The following is a 23,212-nucleotide window of genomic DNA, read 5'->3' on the forward strand; positions in this document are numbered from 1 at the left end:
AATACTATAAAAAGTTGACAAATCTGTCTTCAACTCGAGTATATTCGGTTCCTTGTTTTAGTGTTTGTTTAGTGCCACTCGGCAGGAGCAAACTATACCAACCATCCTTAAACTCAATCCATAAAAACCAATACACAACAATCAACAACCCTCCGATTATAAAGAACACATAACCCTTATTCTAGAAAGCCCTAAATCTCCCCCTCGATCAAAATTCCCGCCACCGCGATTCGACGAGGCGGTGTGGAGCGTCGATCATCATGTGTTGAGGAGGTCTTGAAACGAGACTCTCACCGTTTCCCCCTCTCTCTTTCTCCCCTCAAATTATTCTCCCCTCCACTCGCTACGGATTCTGGCAATCCTCCTCACTTGACCTCAAAACCTCATCACCATCTCAACTCCTCCTAAAAAAAAGTATCTTGCATCTTCCATCCTGCAAGAAATCCCTTTTTCCTCGCTTTGACCGCGCGGCGGATCCGCCTATGAAGGCTTCCAGACTTTCCAGACCCATCCCGCTCCAGCTTAATTAAGTCCCGCCAACCAGCCCTCGCTCGTTTTCCCTTTCCCCGGCCGCAATCTCCCCCGACACACAAAAAAGAAGCTCTCCTCCTCCACAACCTCCCCTACACCTCTTTGCGACCCTTCGGTCTCGCTCTCCTCCATGGCCAAAGAGACCATCGCGCCGCCTCCGCCGGCCTCGGAGCTCAATGTCTATGTGTCCAGCCCCAGCGGCCCGCGGCCAACCAAGGAGACCACGTTCCGGGAGTGGGTGGTCACCAACCAAATCGGTATGCATTGAACACCCCCCAGATTCCCCCCGTCGCGATTGATGGCGACCCTCGAGACGAAAAAGGAGGACTCTCTGCATGACAGGAAAGGGCCTGCCGTCGCGGAGCTGTCTATTTCTTTTTTTTTCTTTCCTTTGTTGATCTATTTCCACTTTCTGCGCGTGTTGAGGTACCCAGCCTCGGCATTGTATTGCCAAAGTTCCTGACCTAGCTAACTCCTGGCCCTCCTTGGCATTGCGTCCGTATAGGTATCTCCTTGACCATTTTGGCTATGTTGCTGGCTCTTCATAACCTCTACCCGTCTCTACGCCCGTATACCCAGCCTTTCTTCGAACTCTCCTATTACGACCCCGCCTCCAACACATATGTCCAGGGCTGGGATGATCTGTACTTTGTCGCTAGCGCGACCCTAGCGCTCACTGCGATTCGCGCCATTATCATTGAATGGGTTATTCAGCCGATCGGCCGCTCTATGGGATTGAAGCGAAAGGCGGCGCTTCGCTTGGCTGAGCAGGGTTGGCAGGTTCTGTACTATGGCTTCATTTGGGCCGTTGGTCTGGTATGTTTTCTGGAAAGATGATATTTTGTTGTATATGCGTTGGATGGATTGCTGACAATTCTCTGGTTTCGTCTGCAGTACCTCTGGAAGAATTCCTACTATTGGTTCGATTTCGGCGCCATTTGGATGGAGTGGCCGGCGCGCCCGCTCGGCGGTCTCATGAAGTGGTATATTCTGGTGGAATTGGCGTTCTTGCTACAGCAGATCTTCGTCATTCATGTGGAGGAGAAGCGCAAGGATCACTATCAGATGTTGTCGCACCACGTTATTACCAGCACGCTGCTCGGCTCGGCTTATATCTACGGCTTCTACAATGTGTCCAATGTGGTACTTTGCCTGATGGATATTGTCGACGTTCTGCTTCCCGTACGTCTGATCTGCGAATCTCCCATTGAAGCAGGCATTTTCATTTACTAATTCTCGCAATAGTCAGCCAAGGTTCTCAAGTACCTCAAGTTCCAGAACGCCTGCAATGTCGCCTTCGGTATCTTCATGGCCACCTGGGTCGTCACCCGCCACGTCCTGTATAACATGCTGTGGTGGTCGATTTACAAGAATGTCCCACAGCAAATGGCCTACGGCTGCTACTCGGGCAGCACCGCGAAGATGATCAGCACGAACGGCTACCCCGATGCCTTTGCATACATGTTCGGACCCTTCCGCGGCCTGGAGAACCCCATCTGCATGAACCGCACGATCAAGTGGATTTTCCTTTCCTTCCTGCTATCCATCCAGCTTCTCTCGGTTGTCTGGTTCAGCATGATCGTCCGCGTTGCATACCGCGTTGTCTGCAGTGGCGCTGCCGAGGATACCCGCAGTGACGAGGAAGATGAGGTTGAGACCGATGACACCCCCGCTACTAATGGCACCGTGCGGCTGGCCGCCAAGGAGGGCGTTACCACTGCCCCCATCGCCGTGAACGAAAACGCTCCTGGCCTGGACCGCCGGCGGTCAAATGGTTCCGCTTCTGTGCGTGCCCGAGGCCGTGGCCGAGTACCCTTTGACCAGAGTGACCGCAAGGCTCTATTGGGACGGATTGGATGTGACAAGCCTACTTGATAGCCTAGAGCAAAGTTTTCTGGGTTTTCTGGGTTGCTTGTCTTTTGGCTGTTTCGTTTTATTTTTCCTCTTTCTCCGTCCTGGCGCATTATGACGAATCCACTTCAACTCCCGTATTTACTGGCATGCCGTGATGTCTGTCTATTTTTCCCCTCTCCCTGTTCACTTGGTACCCGTTACCTTCTTCATCCTACCCACTATCCCGTCTGCCGTTTCTGCAGTACGCAATACGAAATATGCATATGCATACACACTCATACACCAGCTAGACATGGGAACAGTACCGCTGATGGAACTGAAGTGTTCTCGAATAACGATTTGCCATTTTCATGTCTGCCCGAGTACCATCATCCCCGACCCCGATTCCCTGTTTCGAGCCTCCCGAGCCAGGTCTACTTATATCCTCGCACTTGTTGCTTTTTTGTTTATTCTTTTCGTAATTGGGGGGGTTCGGTTGTTGGCATGCAGAGTCTCTGCTTGCATTTTTTTGTGTTTCTATTGACCTGGGTTTGGAGGTCTCGGGCTTTGTTTTGTGGCTGTCTTTTTTTTAAAGTGTGGTTAGAGGTCCAGCAGTTAATACCCAATGGATGCATTTGAATTTGTTTTTATCACATCACTCTCTAGTTTTCATGTACATAGGTTGTACTGAGAATGTTTCATGTCTGCGGATATTCTCCTTATAGTTATCGTGATGGTATCATTCTATACCAATACTACTATCAAATCCATCTTAGCATCTCAAGCTTAACCATCTTCAAAAAATCCCTTCCCCAAACTCCCTCTCCCAAACACTTCGAACACTCTCATCCGCCCTCCCCCAACTCTCCGCAACAACATCCCCAATCTCCACTTTCCCCAAACACTCATCACCAACCGCACAGCAAACAATGGCCCCCATCTTCCCCTCAACAATCTCATAAACAGCCCAGACCTTAACCCGAATCACATCGCCTGCTTTCACACTATACCCATGTACTGCATTGTCCGTGTCAATCCGGTACTGGAAGTACGCCTCCATACTGAAGAAGACTCGGTTGGCGTCGATGAGGACGATCATGGGCACGACTGTTTCGTGGGCTAGTGCGTGGATAGTGTCGTAGTGCGATTGGATTGCAGGGGAGCTTTTGAGAGGGGGGATATCTGGGTCCGGGAGGGTGAGGGAGACGGTGCGGTGGTAGAATGTGTGTTGGAGGGTGTAGTTTTGGGCGTTGAAGGCGTGGATGTAGGTTAGGAAATCTTGGAGAGTAAGGGTGGTCATTTTGGTTGGTATGTTTGGTTTCTGAAGTGCTGGAGATGCTATTTTGTAGATGTGTGTGGTCTCGTTTTTTTTTTCTTGGGAATGAGTTGAAATAGGGTTGATGGTTGGGGATTTGATTTGATCTAGTTGTGTTCTATTTATTTGTTTGAGATTCATAGAGCGTGTTATATGTGGAGATGATATTGTTTCCGTGTAGCTATGTCAAAGATGGATACTCTAGTAATGATACGTAGCGTCTCCTGGCTCAAGGATTACGTGGCAGGTCCTTTTTTCCTCTAATTTCACCCTCCACATCCCTATAGCCTTATTAGCTCTCGGGTCCACATTTTGATGGGATATTTCCTACCTAGTGCCATGATTCATGAAGTATGGCTTTGATCTCTATGTCAGGACCTAGTATTCGATATGGTCTGATGGGATTCCAGATTGAATTAGAGTGAAGGAAACTAATTAACTGCGTTTTCTAGGTAAGCTAATCGCTAAGCTTCTAATATATACGCGGTCTCATGGCCTAACACTCAACACTATCGTTTCCTTGCTAGCCATAGCATCTCGATCTTCGTTGCTTTTCGCCGTCGCTGCGGCAATTGGTCAATTGAAATGGGTCTGGTTCCAGCGTCATGATCGCCCTGTCTTAGACATACTGTATTTCGACGATGCCACTAGAGGACCGATGGGATCCTTGACTCTCCTCTTCCAGCACCGAGGATTGTCAGTGGCCTCGTTAGGGGCTACTGTCATTTTCCTCGTCATGGCTTAAGATCCATTCGTGCAGCAGATTCTTAGCTACCCAGTTCGACAAACCCCAAGCAATCTTGAATATGGGACAATAGCGAAAGCAAAGGGCGTCGGATATGCCAGGCATGATTACAACGCGGATTCCGTTTCTTTCAATAATTACTGGAACGCTAGAATTTGTACATCAGACTTTACAGTTGATTCTACTTGCCCAGCCGGAAATTGCACTTGGTCTGAATTCCAGTCAGTGGGGTTTTGCAACAAATGCCAGGACAAGACAGCCGAGGCTTTCTTGACTGGTTGCGATGAATTGACATACACTGACCAAGAGGCTTCCAACAAATCAGAGTCTTTATCTCATAATCCGCAGACGTCCTCATGTAACATCTATACTGGTAATAAGAAAAATTGCTCCGTTCAGATCGAGTGTTATAATGAAGCCTTTGGAGCATTTATCCCGAGCAATGTGTTATGGTCAAGCTTGGGTAACGCATCCATAAATCAGAGCATATTGGGCGTGAAAATCCCTGTTGCTGCTTTTTCACAGGCCACGCTGGAAGCTCATACTAATTTGATTCTATCCCCTCGCACAGCTAGCTGCCTGTAATAATCTGACCACCTTCAGATGACCAGCATGCAAGGCAAGGAGCATTGCAGTCTAACCAAGCTTGTTTCTGGCGTTGACATCTACCTGCCCAGTTCCCAACAAGAACGCCACCACTTTATCATGCCCTCTAACAGCGGCCAGATGTAACAACGTCTGACCATCATAGCCCTCTCCATGTATGTCCACTTTACCAGTCTCATGCAACAGCTTTGCCACTGCTTCATGCCCCTTCCGCACAGCAAACCCAAACGGAATTCGGTAGTAACAATACCCTCTTTCCGCCGCGTACTCCGGTTTGGATGGATAATTGGGTCGTAGCTGTATTTCCAAAACTGGCAGCCCAAAGTAGTGCCCGGCCGTCCCATTGCGAATCCAATCGATATAGATGTTGATTTAGAGTATTGTAAAGTCGACTGTTGGTTCGGCATAACGAGCTGACGTCCCTTCTGCGGCGTAGGAACTCCGCAACTATGAGGTAAATCTCCGTAGGCGAATCCGAGAAAGACATGAAGCGAGAGTTGCAGCACTGTGCTCAATGTCGCTAGCCTGGTATTAGCTGAAAGATAGGAGCGAGGGTGAGTTTCCTACGTACATATAGGTCGGATTATGTCTAGCAAATTTGAGCACTCTTCCTTGTCCTAGTGCTTTACCCCGACGCCGCTTTTGCTGTGAGGTATTCCGTGTTCGCGCAACAGAGTTCTCGAATTGTACTTTATTAAGCCTATTTAGGCAGCGATGCCCCACTTGTATCAACAGCGACCTAAAGTCTACTCTGTACTAAATCCATAGTATAATAATGATTACATAGGCCCTGCCTAGATCGTTCCCCGGTCGGAGGATGCTATGATTCAACGTTATTGATCCAAAGCATACTTCGGATTGCCCATCGGCCTTCCTTTCAGGTGAAGGGGACCAGTTTCGTCCATTTGTGATGCCCCATCGGGGTTGTCAAAAGTCGGCCTTGAATTCTCCTCGCTTGGGGTTCTTGAATCGCTAGTGCCACTGACCCCTGGGTTTCTTCGTCGTTCATGAAGCTATCCTGTACCGCTCCCTGTTTCCTCACATTCAGTTAGATTATTCGGAGTGTTTTATTCATGATGTAACGGATAGAGTTGCCGCGGTTCTTGCTGTGCGATTCATATGGGCCTCCACATGGGACGAACTTTAGAACCGTTTGGTCGCAGTTACTTTGGACAATTTCCTTAATCGATGAACAGAATGGAACTTTGGACAGGTGAAGAACGATCAGTTTTCAGAGCGCCAGGACGCATCAAACAAGAATCGAAGCCACTATCCGTTAATTAAGTACTACACCTGTCTTATTATACAATAATAAGACAAGTAATGATGGGTTAATTCAACCTTTATTAGAGGGTAATGCCGATAGCTGAACTACCTTTCGCGTGATTGGTATAGCTGGTAGAGCAAGAATATCTCATATAGAAGAAACGAAAGGATCACTCTTGCTAATAAAGCAGTTTACACATGAATAATCTGATCGATAGTTAGTTGAATAAGTAAAAGTAAAAAAGATTATAGAAAGATCGATTTCACTACTCTTATAAAGATCAATATAGATACTAGATTCGGTGGTAAGTTTATTAAACGGAAGATAGTTATACCGAGTGTTAGACCGCGATAAAGATATCAAGGTAGTCTAATCAAATCAGGAAAAAACGATAGATAAACAGCCCTTCCAGATCCAATCCCTCTTTAGGTCGTGATAGCGAGCATGATTTCAATCAAGCAAAGCCATGAACCCAATTAGCGGTAGCGATCCTGATTCTCTTCCCCCAAATCAAAATTGGAATAGAAAATAAGGAGAATATTCCCATTAGAGCTCCAAAAACTCCAAACGGAATAGCTGGACCGGCGCTGGTGACCCATTCACCCGCAAAAAAGGTCCATGAAAAGCTGATAATAGCCCTCATGCAAGTCACTGCCACAAAGCAATCGGCTGCAAGTGGACCGTAAGAATCAATAAGCTGCCAGATGAGAGAAAAAAAATAAGAAATTAGCGTTAGATCTATCACTCATGGTTTAAGGCACTTACATAATTGAATCCAATTGAAGGTGCTTGCATCAAGCCAAAGCAAAGCATACCAATCCCAAATTGCATCCCTATCCACATATGCTCTGGGCCAAGGTTCTGCGCACAGAAGCCAAATGTCCAAAGTCCTGTAGTTGCGAGAAATAAGCCTGGGATTGCTATCGGCAAGCGATCTTCCGGTTCGACGAATGAATTTCCCTGCAATTTGCTTCCAGTCACAATAACACGGTCGGCACTCAAATTTGTTGCAACGAATCCGAGAATGGCACCAATTATTCCGCCAGTCATGATTAGGCCGGAATTGTTCCCCCAAAGATATGGCGGTGCTGCTATTAAAGACGGCCCAACAGTGGTGATAGTCACAACGCCGCCAACGAGACCGGCGTACCAGAACATGACCATCCAGACACCAGGAAGACGAAGTGTTTTCCACGGAGCCAGAAACTTCTGAACAAAGTTCCCTTCGTACTTACGCAACTTTAGCATAGAGCCGTAAATAGTCTGCTGATTTAGATTGTCGTTGATTGAGGTCGAGGCAACATTCTCGACAGTCTCATCGTCCAGCTCTCCTTCACTCTTAATCAAGTCTTCGTTTTGGCTGGAAGGTGTCGTCTGAAATCTTTGGAACAAGGTTTCAGGTACAAGCGTAGCACAGGCAACCAGTAAGATGGCAGCCAAGATCACATTTACCCAATGTATCCACGCGAGTCCCTTCGTACCAGCAATATATCCGCCAGACATACCCCCGATAATCGGTCCTAAGCAGATGCAAACCGTGTAGCATCCCTTCAAAATCATGATTATGTTGTGAACTCCAAGACATGGCAAGTTCGACTTACCATGGCTCGACCACGCTGGTGGGTGAAAAATATTTCTCCGATCACATTCGGAGCAACTGGAAATGCACCGTATCGATTAGCAGCCTTCTGAATTTCACGAGAACCAAAGACAGCTCCTTACCTGTGTCCGCTGGTGCCACTGCTATACCCATGAAGATACGGGCAGCCAGCAGGCTTCCAAAACTCTTCGCAAGCCCAGCCCACATGCAGCTGAGTACTAGCAGTAAAATATTCCCTAATATAATAGGTCTTCGGCCAAAGATATTAGCTAGAGGTACCCACCAGAGGTTAGCGCCACCCATCATAAGCACATTGACCTTTCTCGGCATTAGTAGCTTTCCTTCTTTTGATTCTCCACTGAAGCACGTACAGCAACCAGATGGGTCAAATCTCCCATTGATACAGGAGGATTAAAAGCCACCGGAGTGGCATAAAGGGGGGAACGCGCTCGCGATAGACGCGGAAGTGAAGTTGCCAATAGCCGCATATAGCGACATACAGGTCAAAGTAGCAATTTTGCGCCAGGTTGTCCAGTTAAGTGGATCCGCCGGGCTTGAGCTAGGTTGAGGCATGAGCACCAATTCACGATCTCGAGCTAATTCCCTACGCTCAGGCTCATGCAAGGCATATGCTGGTCATTGCAAAAATTAGTATTCCGAGCAGTAACCCTACAAAGAACTTTTTGTGAGTATAATTTGTTATTCATGAATGTCTCACCTGATATGGAAATTGTGCCTGGAGGAGTAGCTGCTCGAACCTGATCTGGCGACAAGATAAATGCATGCTTGAAGCTAGACATGATTGAGTTTTGAAAATAGGATGTCTCGTGTAGTTCCCTCTCCATTCTGGCCGTTTTTTGTATTGGGCAAATTTTATGCTAATATATTTAGATGGACTCTCAGAGACAGCGGTGGCACTATCCTTTTTTATCTTCCATGTATATTGACTGCAAACTATTCCCCCGCAGTTATGTTCTCGACTCCATAAAAGCACATTGGCTCGAAAAGGGTGGGGAATTTGGCATTTGCCTAAGTGAGTGCGGGGAGACCCATAGATCCGGGATGTGGAGAGATACCGACAGACCCTTCGGCCCAGCACCTCGGGCGCACCACGGGGCGGCTGACACCATCTTAGCGAGTCTCAGCCGCTTCAAGATATCTCGGTTGAATCCATGCCGAGAGCTTAATTTCCTCGAGGCCTCCAGGTCATTCATACTGACTCTGCATTGGTTGGCACCTAACCTCCTGCCTCATACCCCGCAACGGGGCCCCGGGATTTGCTTGCTCGGAGCAAGAGCCTCCATAAGCTCAAGTGTATAGTGAACCCGAAAAAATACCTAGAGTCTGCTTTGCGGATATGGATACGGATCTGACCGTGTATGTGAAAGAATGCACTGACAGAATATTCGTACGGAATGTGGACCCAGCCGAGTACTGTTTACTGGATAATCTTTGAGAAAACCCAGAAACTTCTGTTTACGGCAACAAAGGTAACTGTTGTGAGTTTCAGAAGATCCATGTTGGACATGATTCACTCCACTATATGCCGATCAAGAGGAAAACTTGAATAGATTTCCGCTTCAAATAGGGGCATTGCAATTATGGATGGAAGCTGGTTCGGTGCTATAAATAAGAGCACAAAGTCGCCAATGTAGTATTCTCTTTTTATCTCAGAACAAAAATCAGTCCTTCAAAAACAATCCAGCAAAATTATTCGATCAATTCTCCAAAATGACATTGATCAATAAATTTATTTTATACCAGCTGTTGGTATACCTTGCCACAGCTTGCAGGGCCACATCGACCCAATACCTGGATTGGAAAACCTTCAATGCCGTGGGTGTCAATCTCGGCGGCTGGCTGGAGCAGGAATCAACCATTGATACTATGTGGTGGTCACAATACTCTGGTGGCGCTGTGGATGAATGGGGACTTTGCGCCCACCTTGGTAGCCAATGTGGACCAGTCCTTGAACGCCGGTATGCCACATGGATTACTACTGCCGATATCGACGCGCTAGGTGCAGCTGGTATCAACGTTCTTCGCATTCCGACTACATATGCCGCATGGGTCAGCGTCCCGGGATCCCAGCTGTACCATGGGAATCAGTTATCCTTCCTTTCCAGCATCGCAAATTACGCCATCAACAAGTATGGTATGCACATCATTATAGATATTCACTCTCTCCCTGGTGGTGTGAATGGCTTCCCATTTGGCGAAGCTTACGGACACTATGGCTGGTTCAACAATGCAACTGCTCTTAAATATTCCTTGGAAGCTGTCGATGCAGCTATTGATTTTATTCAATCCTCAAACTCTCCTCAATCATTCACACTCGAGCCAATCAATGAGCCTGTCGACGTCCAAGACCTTTCACTCTTTGGATCACCCTATTGCCTTACCGATAGTGGGGCCACATACTTGGCAAGCTATATCCACCAAGTTCTTTCTAAAGTTCAGGCCGTGAATGCTCAAATTCCTGTTATGTTCCAGGGAAGCTTCAAAGGTGAATCCTACTGGTCATCCAATTTCAGTACTGGAACAAACTTGGTGTTTGACGTGCACAATTATTACTTTGAAGGCCGCTTAGCAAGCTCTGCCAATATAACGGACTACATTTGTGAAGATGCCGTGACCTCTGCTGGAGATGGAAAATTCCCAACATTCGTTGGAGAGTGGTCAATTCAGGCTGAAATTGATAATACCTTCTCTTCACGTCAAAAAGCACTCCAGACCGGTCTTGCTGCGTGGAAAAAATATACGCGAGGTAGCTCCTATTGGACTGCAAAGTTCACGGGAAATGCCACGGTCAGCGGCGAGGGTACACAGGCAGATTATTGGAGCTATGAAACATTCATTAGTCTGGGCTACACAGGATCCACATCCAGCGCGGTGACCTGCTAGTTCATTGTCGTTTGGGAAATACTGTGGTGTGTGCTGAAATTGAGTGTGCGAAATGAACAGGGAAGATTGTGTGTCGTTCAGAGTGCAGTTTGAGTTTGGACACTTGATTAAGCCCGAGTCCGCTGACAACCGTGAAAATCCTGCTTTTTTTTAAAAACTCCTTCATATGTTAGTACTGCACTATAGATGGTCTATAGATCTAAACGATGGAATAACTCATTTTGAAGTCTATGAAAGCAGACTTCGTAGAGGTTCACGAAAACGACCAGAAAATACTCACGAGATAGGTAGACCCGAATATTTCGTCAGGACTTACGATTAAGTGACGGTAGATTGCTTCTGGTAGAATCCAATTTATTATCATGTAAGGTCCGATGCACATGGGAATGAGAGGAAATAAATTATTTTACGTATTTTTATAACAAAACTTTGGGCTACCCCACCTACAGTGAGTCTCAACCGGGTCTCTCAGGGGGGGGGGGGGGGGGGAATTAGGAATCCAGAAGAGACGATAGTAAAACTGGAAGGCGGAATTATAGTTACCTCTTCAATCCCTTATTAGGCCAACGGAGCACATAGTTCTCATATTTCACATTAACACATTCTTGATGGCCGGGAAATTGTCTAACAGTTCAAAGTTTGAGAGGTAATTGAGTAGAAAATATGATGGTGCTCATTTCATGTCTGAAAACCACTCGAAGCTGTCGAAATTGAGAGGTCTCAGTATGAAATCAACATCCCGCAGCACGCAACCCTATGACTCACTGTCCTCGGCATGTATAACATGCTGGAGCTTTTCTCTCATAGCAGCAGCTGCACCCTCTGGGTCCTCCAAGGCATGGGGTACAATCTGATCGCCAAAGAGCTCATCCATCTGCTCCAAACTCTTGTCCTTGGTTTCAGGGAACAGAAACGCGTAACAGACAGCTGCAACGGCATTAAATGCAAAGAAAAAGTAGAAGAACTTGAAGCCCATTTTTGACAAGGCGATAGGTGCGCATTGTGCAAAGAGAAGATTCAGAGCCCAGTTTGTAATAGTTGAGATGGAGTTTCCTTTGGCACGTATCTCCATGGGGAAGATCTCAGCCGGGTAGACCCACGAGATGATGCCCGTAAAGGTGAAGAAGAAGGAGAACACTAGGTTCATTGCGACCATGGCGCGAAGAGCGTTACCATCCGAGGTCTGCCCACCCGATTTCATGACATAGTACTGGGAAAGCACGGCGTTGACCACGAGTGCGCAAGCCATGCCGGTGGCGGAGAAGATGAGAGGCTTGACTCGCCCAACTCTATCCAAGAGGTAGAGTCCTGCCGTACAGTAGCAGATGGAGAGCGCTCCGGAGATACCGACAATCATGAGGGATGTGCCGGTGCCGATTCCCAGGATTTCGTAGATCACATTGCCATAGTAATTGATGACCTGTATTTAAATTAGCACGATTGGACGCATAGACCGGTCAGCAGAGCCATACGTTAATCCCAGATAGCTGGCCAAATGCCTGCACTCCACACCCAAGAGCCAGCCGCTTACGCCAGCTTGGTTTTGCGATCAGTGCACGCCATGTCTGAACTGCGAGCGTCTTCTCAGCTACGATGGTGTCTCTAATCTCACGATACTCGAGCTCAAGGAACTCTTCATTCGATCCGTTGCCGTGAAGTTTACGGAGGACCGCTTTGGCGGCTTCCTGCTGGTCTTTTTCGATGAGCCACTAGGATCCAGATTAGTCAGTGAATATAATGGCGAAAGCAACAGAACGAAGTTACGAACTCTAGGACTTTCTTGAAGGAACCAGATCCCACAGGCCATGATGAGTCCTGGAACGACTTGAAATGAGAGAGGGAAGCGCCCTGTTGAGTCGGCAGTGAGCGTTCTGGCTTTGACCCTTCGCAATAAGGCCCGAGCACTCACATTGAAAGTCACTGTTGACCTTGAAGCAACCGTATCCAAGCCATTGTGCTACGAGAAACCCCCAAGACAACATCCACTGGAGCAACCCCGCGAGTTTTCCACGATCCTGCGAGGTGGCAATCTCAGACTACACAAAAGGTCAACGGGGAATCGATGTGAATCAACATTTGAGGGCATACTTACGCAGTACATCGGAACAAGCGCGGAGAGCAATCCAACCGCAACACCGGCGATGAACCGACCGGCAATCATCATCGGAATGGTCGTTGCCCCAGCTTGGAGGGCGCAACCAAGAACCGAGATACATGCTCCAATAAAAACTGCCTTCCGGCGACCCAAACGATCGGGCAGCCAGGCGACCGAAAGTGCACCCGGAATAGCACCGCCGGTGAAGGCGGATACAATTCCACCAGTTTGGGACGAACTCGGGATGCCCATGTACTGCTCAAAATAGGGCTGGACAATTGTGGAGGAAATGATGCCGCTGTCATAGCCAAAGAGGAAGCCTAGAAAAGGTTAGTTGCGCTATCTCCCTCTACGGTGAGCGAACTGACCTCCAATGGCTAGAAAGACCGCCGTGCCAGCAGTGCTTCCACGCCCCATGTTTAATGAGTGAGGGTATGTACTTTGTCGGGTGGGTTTAATTGGTACGCTTCTAGCGGTCTCTGACAGAAACGTAGGAGGATCGTCGTGAAACACAGGAGGAGAGCGGAAAGCACGTCCGACCAGGCAGTCTTAAAACTTCAGGCTCTTCTCGGTCTTGACCAGATTCATCCGATATCCCGGAAAAAGAAACCGCGTGGGGGACCAGTTCTCAGTTCTGTGAAGGTCGGGGTCCAGTGGACCGTAGAGTATTCTATGGGAAGACGGGACATTGTTGTCCGGGGAGATCGTAGCTGTGTCGGTTGCGCGACACTCGGGTCGCAAAGGATTTGTGTAAAATTGCCGCTATCGGCAATATCAAAGAACCCGGGGTATCTCCTCCCGAAGAAGAATTCGGGAATGAGAGATGAAGTCTGTCGTGAACCCTTGTTTGAAGGCTGGAGGCTGAATATGACCTGGTTTGGACTAGTGCTCCAACAATAAGCAACATGAGAAGGTGGAGCCGCGCCCCCGACAGGTTGGGGCCGAAGACCCGATCAGATGTGTTCTCACACAATACAGTATGTATTGTAGGAACAATTGGTTTCAGAAAGCAATTTAAATTTGCTCACAATTACTGTTGTCTACACTTCCGAACTACCAATACTCCATTGAGCTCGATACAGCCCCCGCGTCTCCCTGAACACTCACAATGAGCACCAATCAACTCCAACTTCCCCCGCAAAACCGGTACATCACCACACATGGCGCAAATGGCAAGGCGGTATTCTCAAATCAACTCCCACAAGCCCTGCCAAAACAACTTTTTAACGGGGTACCATTCGGCCTAGCTTATACGACTAGCGAATTCCCTGCCCAGCTGTCCGCAGACGCCGACCTTGCGAAATATGAAGCCAACCTGTCTACACCTCCCGGTCTAGTTATTTCCACCGGGACCGTGTGTCGGATTGTCGATTTTGCCCCCCACGCTGAGAGTCCAATGCACCGCACTGTATCTTTGGACTATGGGGTTGTGTTGGAAGGCGAGGTGGAGCTTTCATTGGAGAGCGGAGAAACGAGAATCTTGAAGAGGGGTGATGTTGCAATTCAGCGAGCTACGAACCATGCCTGGAAGAACGTTACCCCTGATGATGGGTGCGCCAGAATGCTCTATGTACTCATCCCTTGCCAGCCCATTCAGGTCGAAGGTTTGGGGCTGCTTGATGAAGTGGTTGATGGTATTGGTGTTAAGGCCAGCGAATAAAAAAAAGTGTGGGCTGTTATTGATATGAAACTATCTAGCACCACTTGCAAGAAAGGATACTTTTATTTCTCTGTCCACGATGGAAGAGGAATGCGCAGACATCAATGTCGCATAAAATGAACGCAGTGCCGGTTCATGGAAAGTGGAAGAAAGCGTTGCGTTTTGTCTCCGTCTAAGAGAATAAAGTATAGAGCGTTTTCTTTGCCATAATTACAAAATCGTAGATAGCTATGATTCTTTGGTGCACATCCTTATTGGTAGGGTTCTGACCCCCAAAACGGCGGAGACATTGGCATGTCCACCACCCGCATCACCCAGGGTGAATCTACTTGGGCTGGATATAGCAACCCAATAAGGTTAGCGTGTCAGCATCCGGTCTGATCATTGGTTGCCCGTGGTCCGAGGTCTAGAACTTGGATCACGTGACTCATCTTCCGACGACAACATAAATAAGGCTAGTCCCGCGAACTTCAATCTACGATGGCCGAAGACCCTTCTTATTTACAGGGCAAGCTGGCAAGTCTGAAACTGCAGAGCCGATATACTACCCAACAAGATAGGATTCCACTGGCACGCCTTGAAAGGGGTTTCCAGTATATTGTAGGTTGGTCTCTCCAGGGTGACTCAGTAATCGCAGCTGACTGATAAAATAACGTCGAAATATTACCAGGATTTCACGGCGAAAGAGTCCACTGCCTTGTAACTAGCCATGAACAACGTCAGCCGATCGGCTATGGCGTCTCGCACGCCTGAAATGCTCCGAACTCTTTCCCGAGCCCTTTTCCAATGCAGAGTATGCAAGAAAGGATATGACCGAGCTGATCATCTGAAACGCCATGTCAGATCTCGTATGTGGCTTCGAAAATCATTACATGATCTGTGAATACCCTTCAATTTGTCTAACTCTTCAACACAGACACTACAGATAAACCGTTTGTTTGCGAAAAATGCGGTAAGGGATTCATGAGAATGTCAGTTCCTATCAGTACACATATTTCACACTACTCAAAAATCCTGATACAATACCAGTGAACTTCTCCGAAGGCATACTCAGAGTCATAGCTCTGAAATAAATTGTGACGAATCTGGCGGTTGTTCAGGGATTGTTGCGCGTGCGTCGCAAGCATGCAAGCGATGCGCGGCGTCTAAGCTCAAATGTGACGATGATAAACCCTGTCGAAGATGCGTGCGGCGAAATCAGATCTGCCAATGGTCCCCAAGGGAGGACACTCTTGCGACTCAAGAATTTCATGTAAACACCACGGAACATGAGCTACAATCTGCGAAACAAACTGGGAAAGACCTCTTGGACAGCGCCCAAGCTAGGATCCCTTCCGAGAATTCTGAACTGGCATGCATTATTGAAGGTACTGTCCACGCTTAATGGCCATAGAATGCTACGACGAGAAGCTAAGCTGATTACACTTTAGGAGAGAGTGCAAAACTTCCCGAAACTGAAAGCTTGTGTCAAGAATGGGAAGGATTCAATGTGTTTAACGCATTTCCACATATGGTTCGTACCTCACTATCTTGTGTTTGATGATCACGAATTAATCTCATCGGTATACAGGGCCCTGGCCAGTGGAACTCATATGACAGTATGAGTATTGACTTCGGGCTTACAGACCAAGATTTGGAGTTACTATACTCCCTGAACACACCAGCTTCGGCTCGACAAGCGCAGGACTACTCAGAGCAGCTGCCCCCTAAGATGGAATCTACTGGTCAGGTTAGCAGGGTTGATTTACAAGATTCTCCATTATCGGATTGGACTCCCTGCAAGGAAGACAGTGCGCACATGGACCAGCAGTATTTATCCCTCCCCCAGCATCTCGATAATCCACAGTCACACGGTGTGCTGAACTCAAAAAACCTCACATACCCTCTTTCAACTGAAAGTCGGGATGCAGCGTTCGCACTAGTTGTCAAAATCTGTCAATGGAAAAATCTCGATCGAATTATGCAGTGTTTTCCAAGCACGAAACTCTTAGGTAGCCTGATTGGCAACTTCTTTGTCCGCCACAGGTCAGAAACTGACGCTTGGATTCACGAGCCAACTATGGACCTGAATCAAGAACGCCCTGAAATGATCATTGCGCTTGCCGCTGCAGGGGCAGTCCTTTCTAATGTGGAGGCAATTCAGAGACTTGGCTATGCTATGCTAGAGGTAGCTAGGCTCAAAGTCAATAGCATGGTAATCCTTGGCGATCATTACTTACAGGTTGAAGTTCTGACTTTCAGTAGTTTGAGGATGACAACACCCTCACTCGTGAGTTGAAACAACAACAGATGTACACTCTCGCTCTACAAATTGGGCTTTGGAGCGGTGACAAACGGCGCGTCGAAATTGCCGAGAGCTGTTTCCAACCTATTGTGACGGTGAGATCAAGGATCTCAATTCCAAGTGTGAGTGATGTTGGCCTAATTACAGAGCAGATGCTACGGCGAGCCTCACGCTTCAAACACGAAGTTTATCCCATTGTCGCTCCCTCTGCGACTGATGATCAACCAACCGTTAACCGCAAATGGCGTGCATGGGTGGACCACGAATCCTTCAAAAGGTGATCAGCATATGGTCCCCTCCGACAAATTGCATTACCAATGTGCTCATTAATATTACAGGCTCGCTCACTACGTGTTCATTCACGATGCCCAAACATCTTCGTTGCGATCTACAACTCCACTCATATCTCACATAGAATTTGATCTTCCTCTCCCCTTCTCGCGCAAACTTTGGGACGCAAAGACCGCCGCTGAGTGGAAAGCCATATACATTGAAGAGATTCCTCAAAGTCCATCTATTTCAGTATCCCTGTCCACCATCTTGCAGAATATGACAACTTTTAGCAGCATCCCTCGCCACGCTGACTTCCAACTAGCCGCTATGATAACTATTTATGGTATATCAAATATGATATCTGACTGCAACCGGATCCTTCGAGGCTCAGCCCGTCAATGGAGCACCGCGGTCGCAAATTTATGGCAGCAAGAGCTGGTCCAACTTCTGGAACAGTTTCAATTCTTTGCAGTCGAGCCCCTCAAAGATTCACTACCAGCCTTGTCTCTTATTTACCAAACAGTCTCACTTTCCTTATATTTGCCGCTTGGTGTTCTCGAAACCTTTTCGGGCAAGGATGGCGAAGAACGATCGTCTGCCATCTACCAGTCATTAATCCAACATATAAGCCCAACCATTCTGCGAAAGGCGAGCTGGCATGCCGGTCAGGTTCTACGTATTGCAAGATCCATGCCCCCAGGATCAGTTGTGGCTTCTCGGGCTGCTTGCGTGTACTTCAGTGGGCTGGCCATGTGGTCACTTGCGACGGTGTTCTCGCTAAAGGGAATGGCTCTAGTGACTGAAAATCACAGCACCGACGAAGTCTTCTTTTTGGACGGCAAGGATGACGGCGATGTACTACGCCGATTCACTGCTCTCGGTCAGAGAAGCCCTGTTCTTTCATCCGTCGACCAGTATGTACACTTACAGGATCGAGGGGCAGTCATGCGTCTCTTCCAGAAATTATTCAGTTCAGAGCAAGGTTTATATGGAATTGACCAGCAAGGGAGGGCTCTCAGTCATGCCTTTGCCATCCTGGGACGAAACGGCGATGCAGGGGCGGAATATGAGGATATCCAATATTAGCAAGACAATAATTCCACGCTGTGTACATTTCCTACCATTTTGGAACAGGATATTGATGGGAAATCATGCATCTTCATTTATAATTTCACTCAATCTGATTGATCTTGATGAGCCCTTTACATGTTGGGGTAGAGACTAAAGGGGACAAATGATTACGGACACCTTCCCTACAGAATGAGATACTTCTAATGGGCAGCCTCTTTGTCAGCGCAATCAGGATTATCAGGTAACCCCGGGTCTTGGAAACTGATGTCCGAATTATAAAGCGCGTAAATTGTTCATGTAATCATAAATATAGCTCAATCTTAGAATTCTCTTCCTTTCGATCATCTAAGCCGAGTATCAGCATGACCATTCTCTCTGTCTTGAAAACTAGGGGTCGAGACAGTAAGTGCACTTACTACGCGCTTCTACTTAGGCCTACAGGTGGACTTGTTTAACCAACAATTTGTCAGACTTGCGACCTATGAAACTCCAAGGCAAGCTGAATGGCCAACCTCACAGGTCAGACAGCCCGTTCTTGCACGCTGATCATTTGGGGGCCAAAAGCTCAGCCCACTTAAGCCTTGAAATAGGACCTCTGATATCATTTCACAAGTTCCTCAAACAAACTCGTCTGTGTCAAATATCGAGTCGTCCATATGGTAAAAGATCGAAAGCAGCATTGTTGGGAGTGCCGCCGGCGTCGCTTAGTCTGTGACTTCGAAGTTCCTGGGTGTAAGCGATGTGCAGCATCTGAAATCGACTGTCCTGGGTATGGAGAGAATCCACCGTTGCGAGTGAAGTGGCTTCCGCCTGGAAAGGTCAAGTCTCGAACGCGCAAGACCCCGTCAGAAAGTCAGGAAAAAGCCATTGCCAGTTCGGAGAACGTAGATTCGAAGGAATCTCGCACAACGGCGTCAAAAGAAAGCCCGGAGTGTTCAAGTACGTGTTCGGGGTCATCGGATGACAAGCATAGTGTGGCTCTTCCCCGTTCTCATCTAAGAACGGACTATCATGCACTGGTTGATGGTTTACAATACTGTATGTCGTGATAGTTACGCGGGTTGCACAAATACTCACCTTTTACAACAGTCAATTCCTGTGTATACCCGCAGCTGGCAGAATGTTTACGCTTTGGCAGCAATACCAACATATACAAGCTCTCGCCTACGGTATTCCAGCAGGGTCTCACTCGGCCTACTCATCTTCAACTGGGCTTGATTTGCTTGACACTCAGTCACCGAATGAATCAGACAAGCCATGACCCAAATTCGAAGACTCTAGAGAAAACCTTCTACCATTACCGAGGTCTCATGATTCGCTCTTTGAATGACAATATCAGTATACCGAATAAGCGAAATGGGGATACCGTTCTTGCAGGAATTCTCACACTGCTGATGGCGGATGTAAGTTTTCCTTGCCTTGAATGACTACGGTGTATCGATTTACTAAACAGCGACTTTTGGATAGGCTCAACACGGTCTCTCGCAAGATTGGCGGTATCATATTGAGGGGGTCCGAAGGCTGATCATCCTGCGCGGTGGCATGACCCGCCTGGTCATATCCCCTGGGGTCCTACCGATTATTCTTTCATTTATCCAGTATGTGGACCAATACTTCTAAAATCCAAGAGTATTTGTGCTCACAGCTCAACAGCGTCGTGGTACTTGCCGATACCTCATCCCCTGCATCCGATATGCTCATCGAGGGATTAAACCTCAATGAACTACATCAGTTGGTGAAACAATACGGAGGCACTGGATATGGGTTTCAAATGTGTCCCACTCCACTGTTTGCTGAGATCGCCAAAATCAATCAAATCCGGAACCTAGTCTCGAAGCCAAATTACACAAACAAAGACGGTTTGCGGAAAGATGCATACGCAGTCTTACGCCGTGTCTACAATTTTTCACCGGCTGCATGGACCGAGTCAAATGAATTTGTCACAGAAGAAAGCAAACTGATTGTGGATATTCACCAAAGTGCAGTTGCTTTATACTGCATGTCCTCTCTCCAAAGTATCGGAGCCCTACCGCCAGACCCGTTACTAAGAGATAATTGTGACATGGAGAGGCAGATATTACATGAACTACTCGAAAGATTACTGAGGAAAAGGCCCCACGGGTATACTTTCTGGCCCCTGATGGTCCTTGGTGTGCAAGCAGTGGATGGTAGTCCTGCTTTGCGTGCTTTCGTTCGAAAAAACATGACAGACCTGAGTGCTTCTTCCGGCACATATTCCCCACTTGCGGCAAAAGACGTTCTAGAAAGATTCTGGGCTTCGGGCAAAACGGAATGGGATGATTGCTTTGATAAGCCTTGCATGTTTACAACGGTGCTTACCGTTAATCGAGGTCAGTTGCCAAGGAAATCGTCTGAAATAGAATAGGTGATTGGGATTTAGCGGAGATGTTTGATGCCACTAGGTCTGGATTATACATATGAAATGGTGCTCGCGTTCTTTTGGATTGGACCCTAAATGTGGAATCATCAACTATTCGGATTCTGCCTGAAGATTCTCGGTAGTCTTCCCTATACACGTGTGGTATTCGTTAGTAATCGTAGCAGAAGTGCCAAAGCGGGTAGGGCACTAAGTCATTTGCCTTTCCGTAGGAGTGCTTTTTCGTAGTATATGTCTCGGATCTATTGTTCAAATTCTTTCAAGTTGTCCCCGACCTGCTCTAATGAAGCGTCTCAGTTATAGTGACGAGTCTTCAATCCCGTCTCTTTTATTGGCGTATAATATTGGAGAGATGATACGTGAAAGGACCCAGTATGACTTCTTCAACCTTAGGATAGACCAAACATTGGCTACATTGACCCTACACTATGCTGCTGTTAATCTAATCAGATGAGCCCGATCGGATCAACGGCCCCTATGCCTTGTACAAATTCTCGGTAATCGACGGAAAAATGAATATTTGTTTACGTATGCCTTTATTGTGGATGATATAATGCCTGTCAAAATTGGCGTCGTGAAGTACATTAAAAATGAGTCAGAACCGATCTAGAGGCTATAGTGAACCACCCACAAAAACACCCTGCTCTTGGATGGTGATATTCTTGTTGATGATTCCACCCCAAGGGAGATCCGAGGATTCTTTTTGCCTCCTCCTATCTGCAAAATTTAGCGAGCATCACCGCTAAATACGGAATAATGCATAATCATGGACGAACACTCAGCCTTGCGTCTCGGGGAGGGAGCGGCGCCGAGTTTCAGTTTAAGCCCCCAACCCAGGCGGGCGTAGTTTTGGCCCCCAGTCCGGTTATCTCGTCGATCAATTGATAAATCCAGCCTTGTCTTTCTATCTAGCCCGTCTCTGTCTTCCCCCGCCTCAATTGAAAACACTCCGCAATATGGCTCAATCTCAGTTCGAAGTGAAAGTTATTCCATCAAAAGAGGAGTATGCCCGCCTGGTCGACGTCCTCTGGGCCGCGAATTTCAATCCATACAAGTACGTCCCAAACCAGGGCTATCCCTGCATATAACTTCACAGTATGATTTTTTTCTTCTGTGTCTCTAACCGATTTGACTCCTTCACTACCAGCCCCGTTTTCACTGCTGTCCACCCAATTAGTGGCCATACACCCGAAGATCGCGCCCGAGATAAAGCCCTCGACACCGAAATTCGCTGGAATGCAAGCGAAAAGAATCCCTACTCGCAGCTGATATACGTTATCGATAAAGAAACAGGCGAAGTGGCGGGAGGTTGTGAATGGCTTATTTTTCACGAAAACCCATTCCCGAATGGGCCTCAACCTATCAAGTGCACCTGGTATCCTGAGGGAACAGAGCGCGCCGAGTACGCGGAGTGTATGCTTTCTCAAGCATTTTTTCCACGGCAATCTTGGTTTCAGCGTCCACATGCTGGTGTCAATGCCATGGGCGTACACCCCAAGTATCGACGACGTGGGGTTGGGCGACTTCTTATGGAATGGGGTCATGAGAAAATTGATCCACTGGGCTATGAGAGTTTCATTGAAGGTAGTCCGATAGGACGTTGGTTGTATGAGAAACATGGATATCGGCGAGTGATGGGTTTACATGTTGATTTTGACAAGCAAAATCCGAGTGATGAGTGGTTGCGGTTAGTGCATGAGTGCAAGCCGCCCGGCATTTTGCTTCTTTGGAGGCCGCCTCGAGGAGAATGGACCGAGAAGGTCCCTTCTGGTCCTTGGGCAGTCACTGAGCAGACATTCAAGTAGCATAACCTGGCGTTTCGCTTTCAACACTTGCAGCTAGTATCGGCTGCCAGCGACCTACAATATATCGGACACGGCCTCGCTTCTAACAGCAGAAGGGCCTATTTCCAAGCGCTCGTAGTGGGAGAGCTTGATTAAAAAGTGATTGAGCTACCCGTTACGTATTCAGACTTTCCCGCAAACATCATTGGTGGTCCTATCGACAGCTTCAAGATAATTGTCTTCGGTTCCCCTCCTGCAGCATGTTAGACTAAATTCTAAAACGAAGTACATTAAAACGCTAGACGCCAAGAAGTTATATACTAGTTACATATTTTATAACATCTAAAAAACAAAGGAGTTTTACTGAAATTGGCACTTGATAATCTCGAGTCGCCACCGCAAGATATTATGTCTTCAGACGAATGTAGTATTCAACGCAGAAGAAACGGAGGTAATAACTGTATATGGAGATTTTGTGCAACTATCCACTCGTCCAAAATTCCATTTAATCTGTAGCGAAAATCTATAACAATCCCTCACTTTGTTCAACGTATTTCGAGAGGAAAGCACAAACTGCCATCGGCCGCTGCTGTCCGGATTTCCAAGGCTATCTGAATAGTACTCAAATGCGAACCTTAGCCGACAAGGCTGAATAAACTAGCCGTTCAGCAGGAAATGACTGACAAGGCACTCGCCTTCAGGCTCCTACCAGAATTCAAAATCCTCACCCAACCCTGACATGACTACAGTAGGGGATGCTGTTCATCCCCATTCTCTACTCTAAAAGTCTTGGCCTTTGTGAATTCCCTTTTCGGGGGTGGGGGGGGCGTGTCGATCTCGGTTCTC

The 23,212-nt window shown here is 47.4% G+C and overlaps 11 protein-coding genes across 11 annotated transcripts; 7 read left to right on the top strand and 4 right to left on the bottom strand.

Moving 5' to 3' along the window:
• Window positions 1-661: 661 nt before the first annotated feature.
• On the top strand, window positions 662-2,406 carry N7496_008420 (uncharacterized protein; the record flags this gene model as incomplete). Its single annotated transcript, XM_056701339.1, has 4 exons — window positions 662-788; window positions 1,037-1,347; window positions 1,426-1,713; window positions 1,777-2,406. 4 exons carry the CDS (start codon window positions 662-664, stop codon window positions 2,404-2,406), a joined length of 1,356 nt encoding a protein of 451 aa, XP_056553402.1.
• Window positions 2,407-3,160: 754 nt separating this feature from the next.
• Window positions 3,161-3,664, bottom strand: N7496_008421 (uncharacterized protein; the record flags this gene model as incomplete). The annotated part of the gene is made up of 1 exon (XM_056701340.1): window positions 3,161-3,664. The coding sequence occupies one exon, from the start codon at window positions 3,662-3,664 to the stop codon at window positions 3,161-3,163; it is 504 nt and encodes a 167-aa protein (XP_056553403.1).
• Window positions 3,665-7,038: 3,374 nt separating this feature from the next.
• On the bottom strand, window positions 7,039-8,295 carry N7496_008422 (uncharacterized protein; the record flags this gene model as incomplete). Its single annotated transcript, XM_056701341.1, has 5 exons — window positions 7,039-7,845; window positions 7,899-7,954; window positions 8,020-8,108; window positions 8,181-8,215; window positions 8,269-8,295. 5 exons carry the CDS (start codon window positions 8,293-8,295, stop codon window positions 7,039-7,041), a joined length of 1,014 nt encoding a protein of 337 aa, XP_056553404.1.
• Window positions 8,296-8,308: 13 nt separating this feature from the next.
• Window positions 8,309-8,697, bottom strand: N7496_008423 (uncharacterized protein; the record flags this gene model as incomplete). The annotated part of the gene is made up of 2 exons (XM_056701342.1): window positions 8,309-8,529; window positions 8,616-8,697. The coding sequence occupies 2 exons, from the start codon at window positions 8,695-8,697 to the stop codon at window positions 8,309-8,311; spliced, it is 303 nt and encodes a 100-aa protein (XP_056553405.1).
• A 931-nt stretch (window positions 8,698-9,628) lies between these two features.
• Window positions 9,629-10,801, top strand: N7496_008424 (uncharacterized protein; the record flags this gene model as incomplete). Its single annotated transcript, XM_056701343.1, has 1 exon — window positions 9,629-10,801. One exon carries the CDS (start codon window positions 9,629-9,631, stop codon window positions 10,799-10,801), a length of 1,173 nt encoding a protein of 390 aa, XP_056553406.1.
• Window positions 10,802-11,555: 754 nt separating this feature from the next.
• N7496_008425 (sugar porter family MFS transporter) lies at window positions 11,556-13,313 on the bottom strand (the record flags this gene model as incomplete). Its single annotated transcript, XM_056701344.1, has 6 exons — window positions 11,556-12,221; window positions 12,274-12,510; window positions 12,570-12,649; window positions 12,711-12,837; window positions 12,894-13,216; window positions 13,265-13,313. 6 exons carry the CDS (start codon window positions 13,311-13,313, stop codon window positions 11,556-11,558), a joined length of 1,482 nt encoding a protein of 493 aa, XP_056553407.1.
• A 691-nt stretch (window positions 13,314-14,004) lies between these two features.
• Window positions 14,005-14,556, top strand: N7496_008426 (cupin domain-containing protein; the record flags this gene model as incomplete). The annotated part of the gene is made up of 1 exon (XM_056701345.1): window positions 14,005-14,556. The coding sequence occupies one exon, from the start codon at window positions 14,005-14,007 to the stop codon at window positions 14,554-14,556; it is 552 nt and encodes a 183-aa protein (XP_056553408.1).
• A 709-nt stretch (window positions 14,557-15,265) lies between these two features.
• Window positions 15,266-15,940, top strand: N7496_008427 (Zn(II)2Cys6 transcription factor domain-containing protein; the record flags this gene model as incomplete). The annotated part of the gene is made up of 2 exons (XM_056701346.1): window positions 15,266-15,435; window positions 15,586-15,940. 2 exons carry the CDS (start codon window positions 15,266-15,268, stop codon window positions 15,938-15,940), a joined length of 525 nt encoding a protein of 174 aa, XP_056553409.1.
• A 905-nt stretch (window positions 15,941-16,845) lies between these two features.
• On the top strand, window positions 16,846-18,199 carry N7496_008428 (C6 and C2H2 transcription factor RegA-like; the record flags this gene model as incomplete). The annotated part of the gene is made up of 2 exons (XM_056701347.1): window positions 16,846-17,117; window positions 17,179-18,199. 2 exons carry the CDS (start codon window positions 16,846-16,848, stop codon window positions 18,197-18,199), a joined length of 1,293 nt encoding a protein of 430 aa, XP_056553410.1.
• Window positions 18,200-19,425: 1,226 nt separating this feature from the next.
• Window positions 19,426-20,570, top strand: N7496_008429 (uncharacterized protein; the record flags this gene model as incomplete). The annotated part of the gene is made up of 3 exons (XM_056701348.1): window positions 19,426-19,587; window positions 19,652-19,782; window positions 19,838-20,570. 3 exons carry the CDS (start codon window positions 19,426-19,428, stop codon window positions 20,568-20,570), a joined length of 1,026 nt encoding a protein of 341 aa, XP_056553411.1.
• Window positions 20,571-21,538: 968 nt separating this feature from the next.
• N7496_008430 (GNAT family N-acetyltransferase) lies at window positions 21,539-22,387 on the top strand (the record flags this gene model as incomplete). The annotated part of the gene is made up of 2 exons (XM_056701349.1): window positions 21,539-21,636; window positions 21,730-22,387. The coding sequence occupies 2 exons, from the start codon at window positions 21,539-21,541 to the stop codon at window positions 22,385-22,387; spliced, it is 756 nt and encodes a 251-aa protein (XP_056553412.1).
• Between the last annotated feature and the right edge of the window lie 825 nt (window positions 22,388-23,212).

Source organism: Penicillium cataractarum, assembly GCF_028827025.1.
Source record: "Penicillium cataractarum strain IBT 29864 chromosome Unknown utg000007l, whole genome shotgun sequence".
Classification (NCBI taxonomy): Eukaryota; Fungi; Ascomycota; class Eurotiomycetes; order Eurotiales; family Aspergillaceae; genus Penicillium; species Penicillium cataractarum.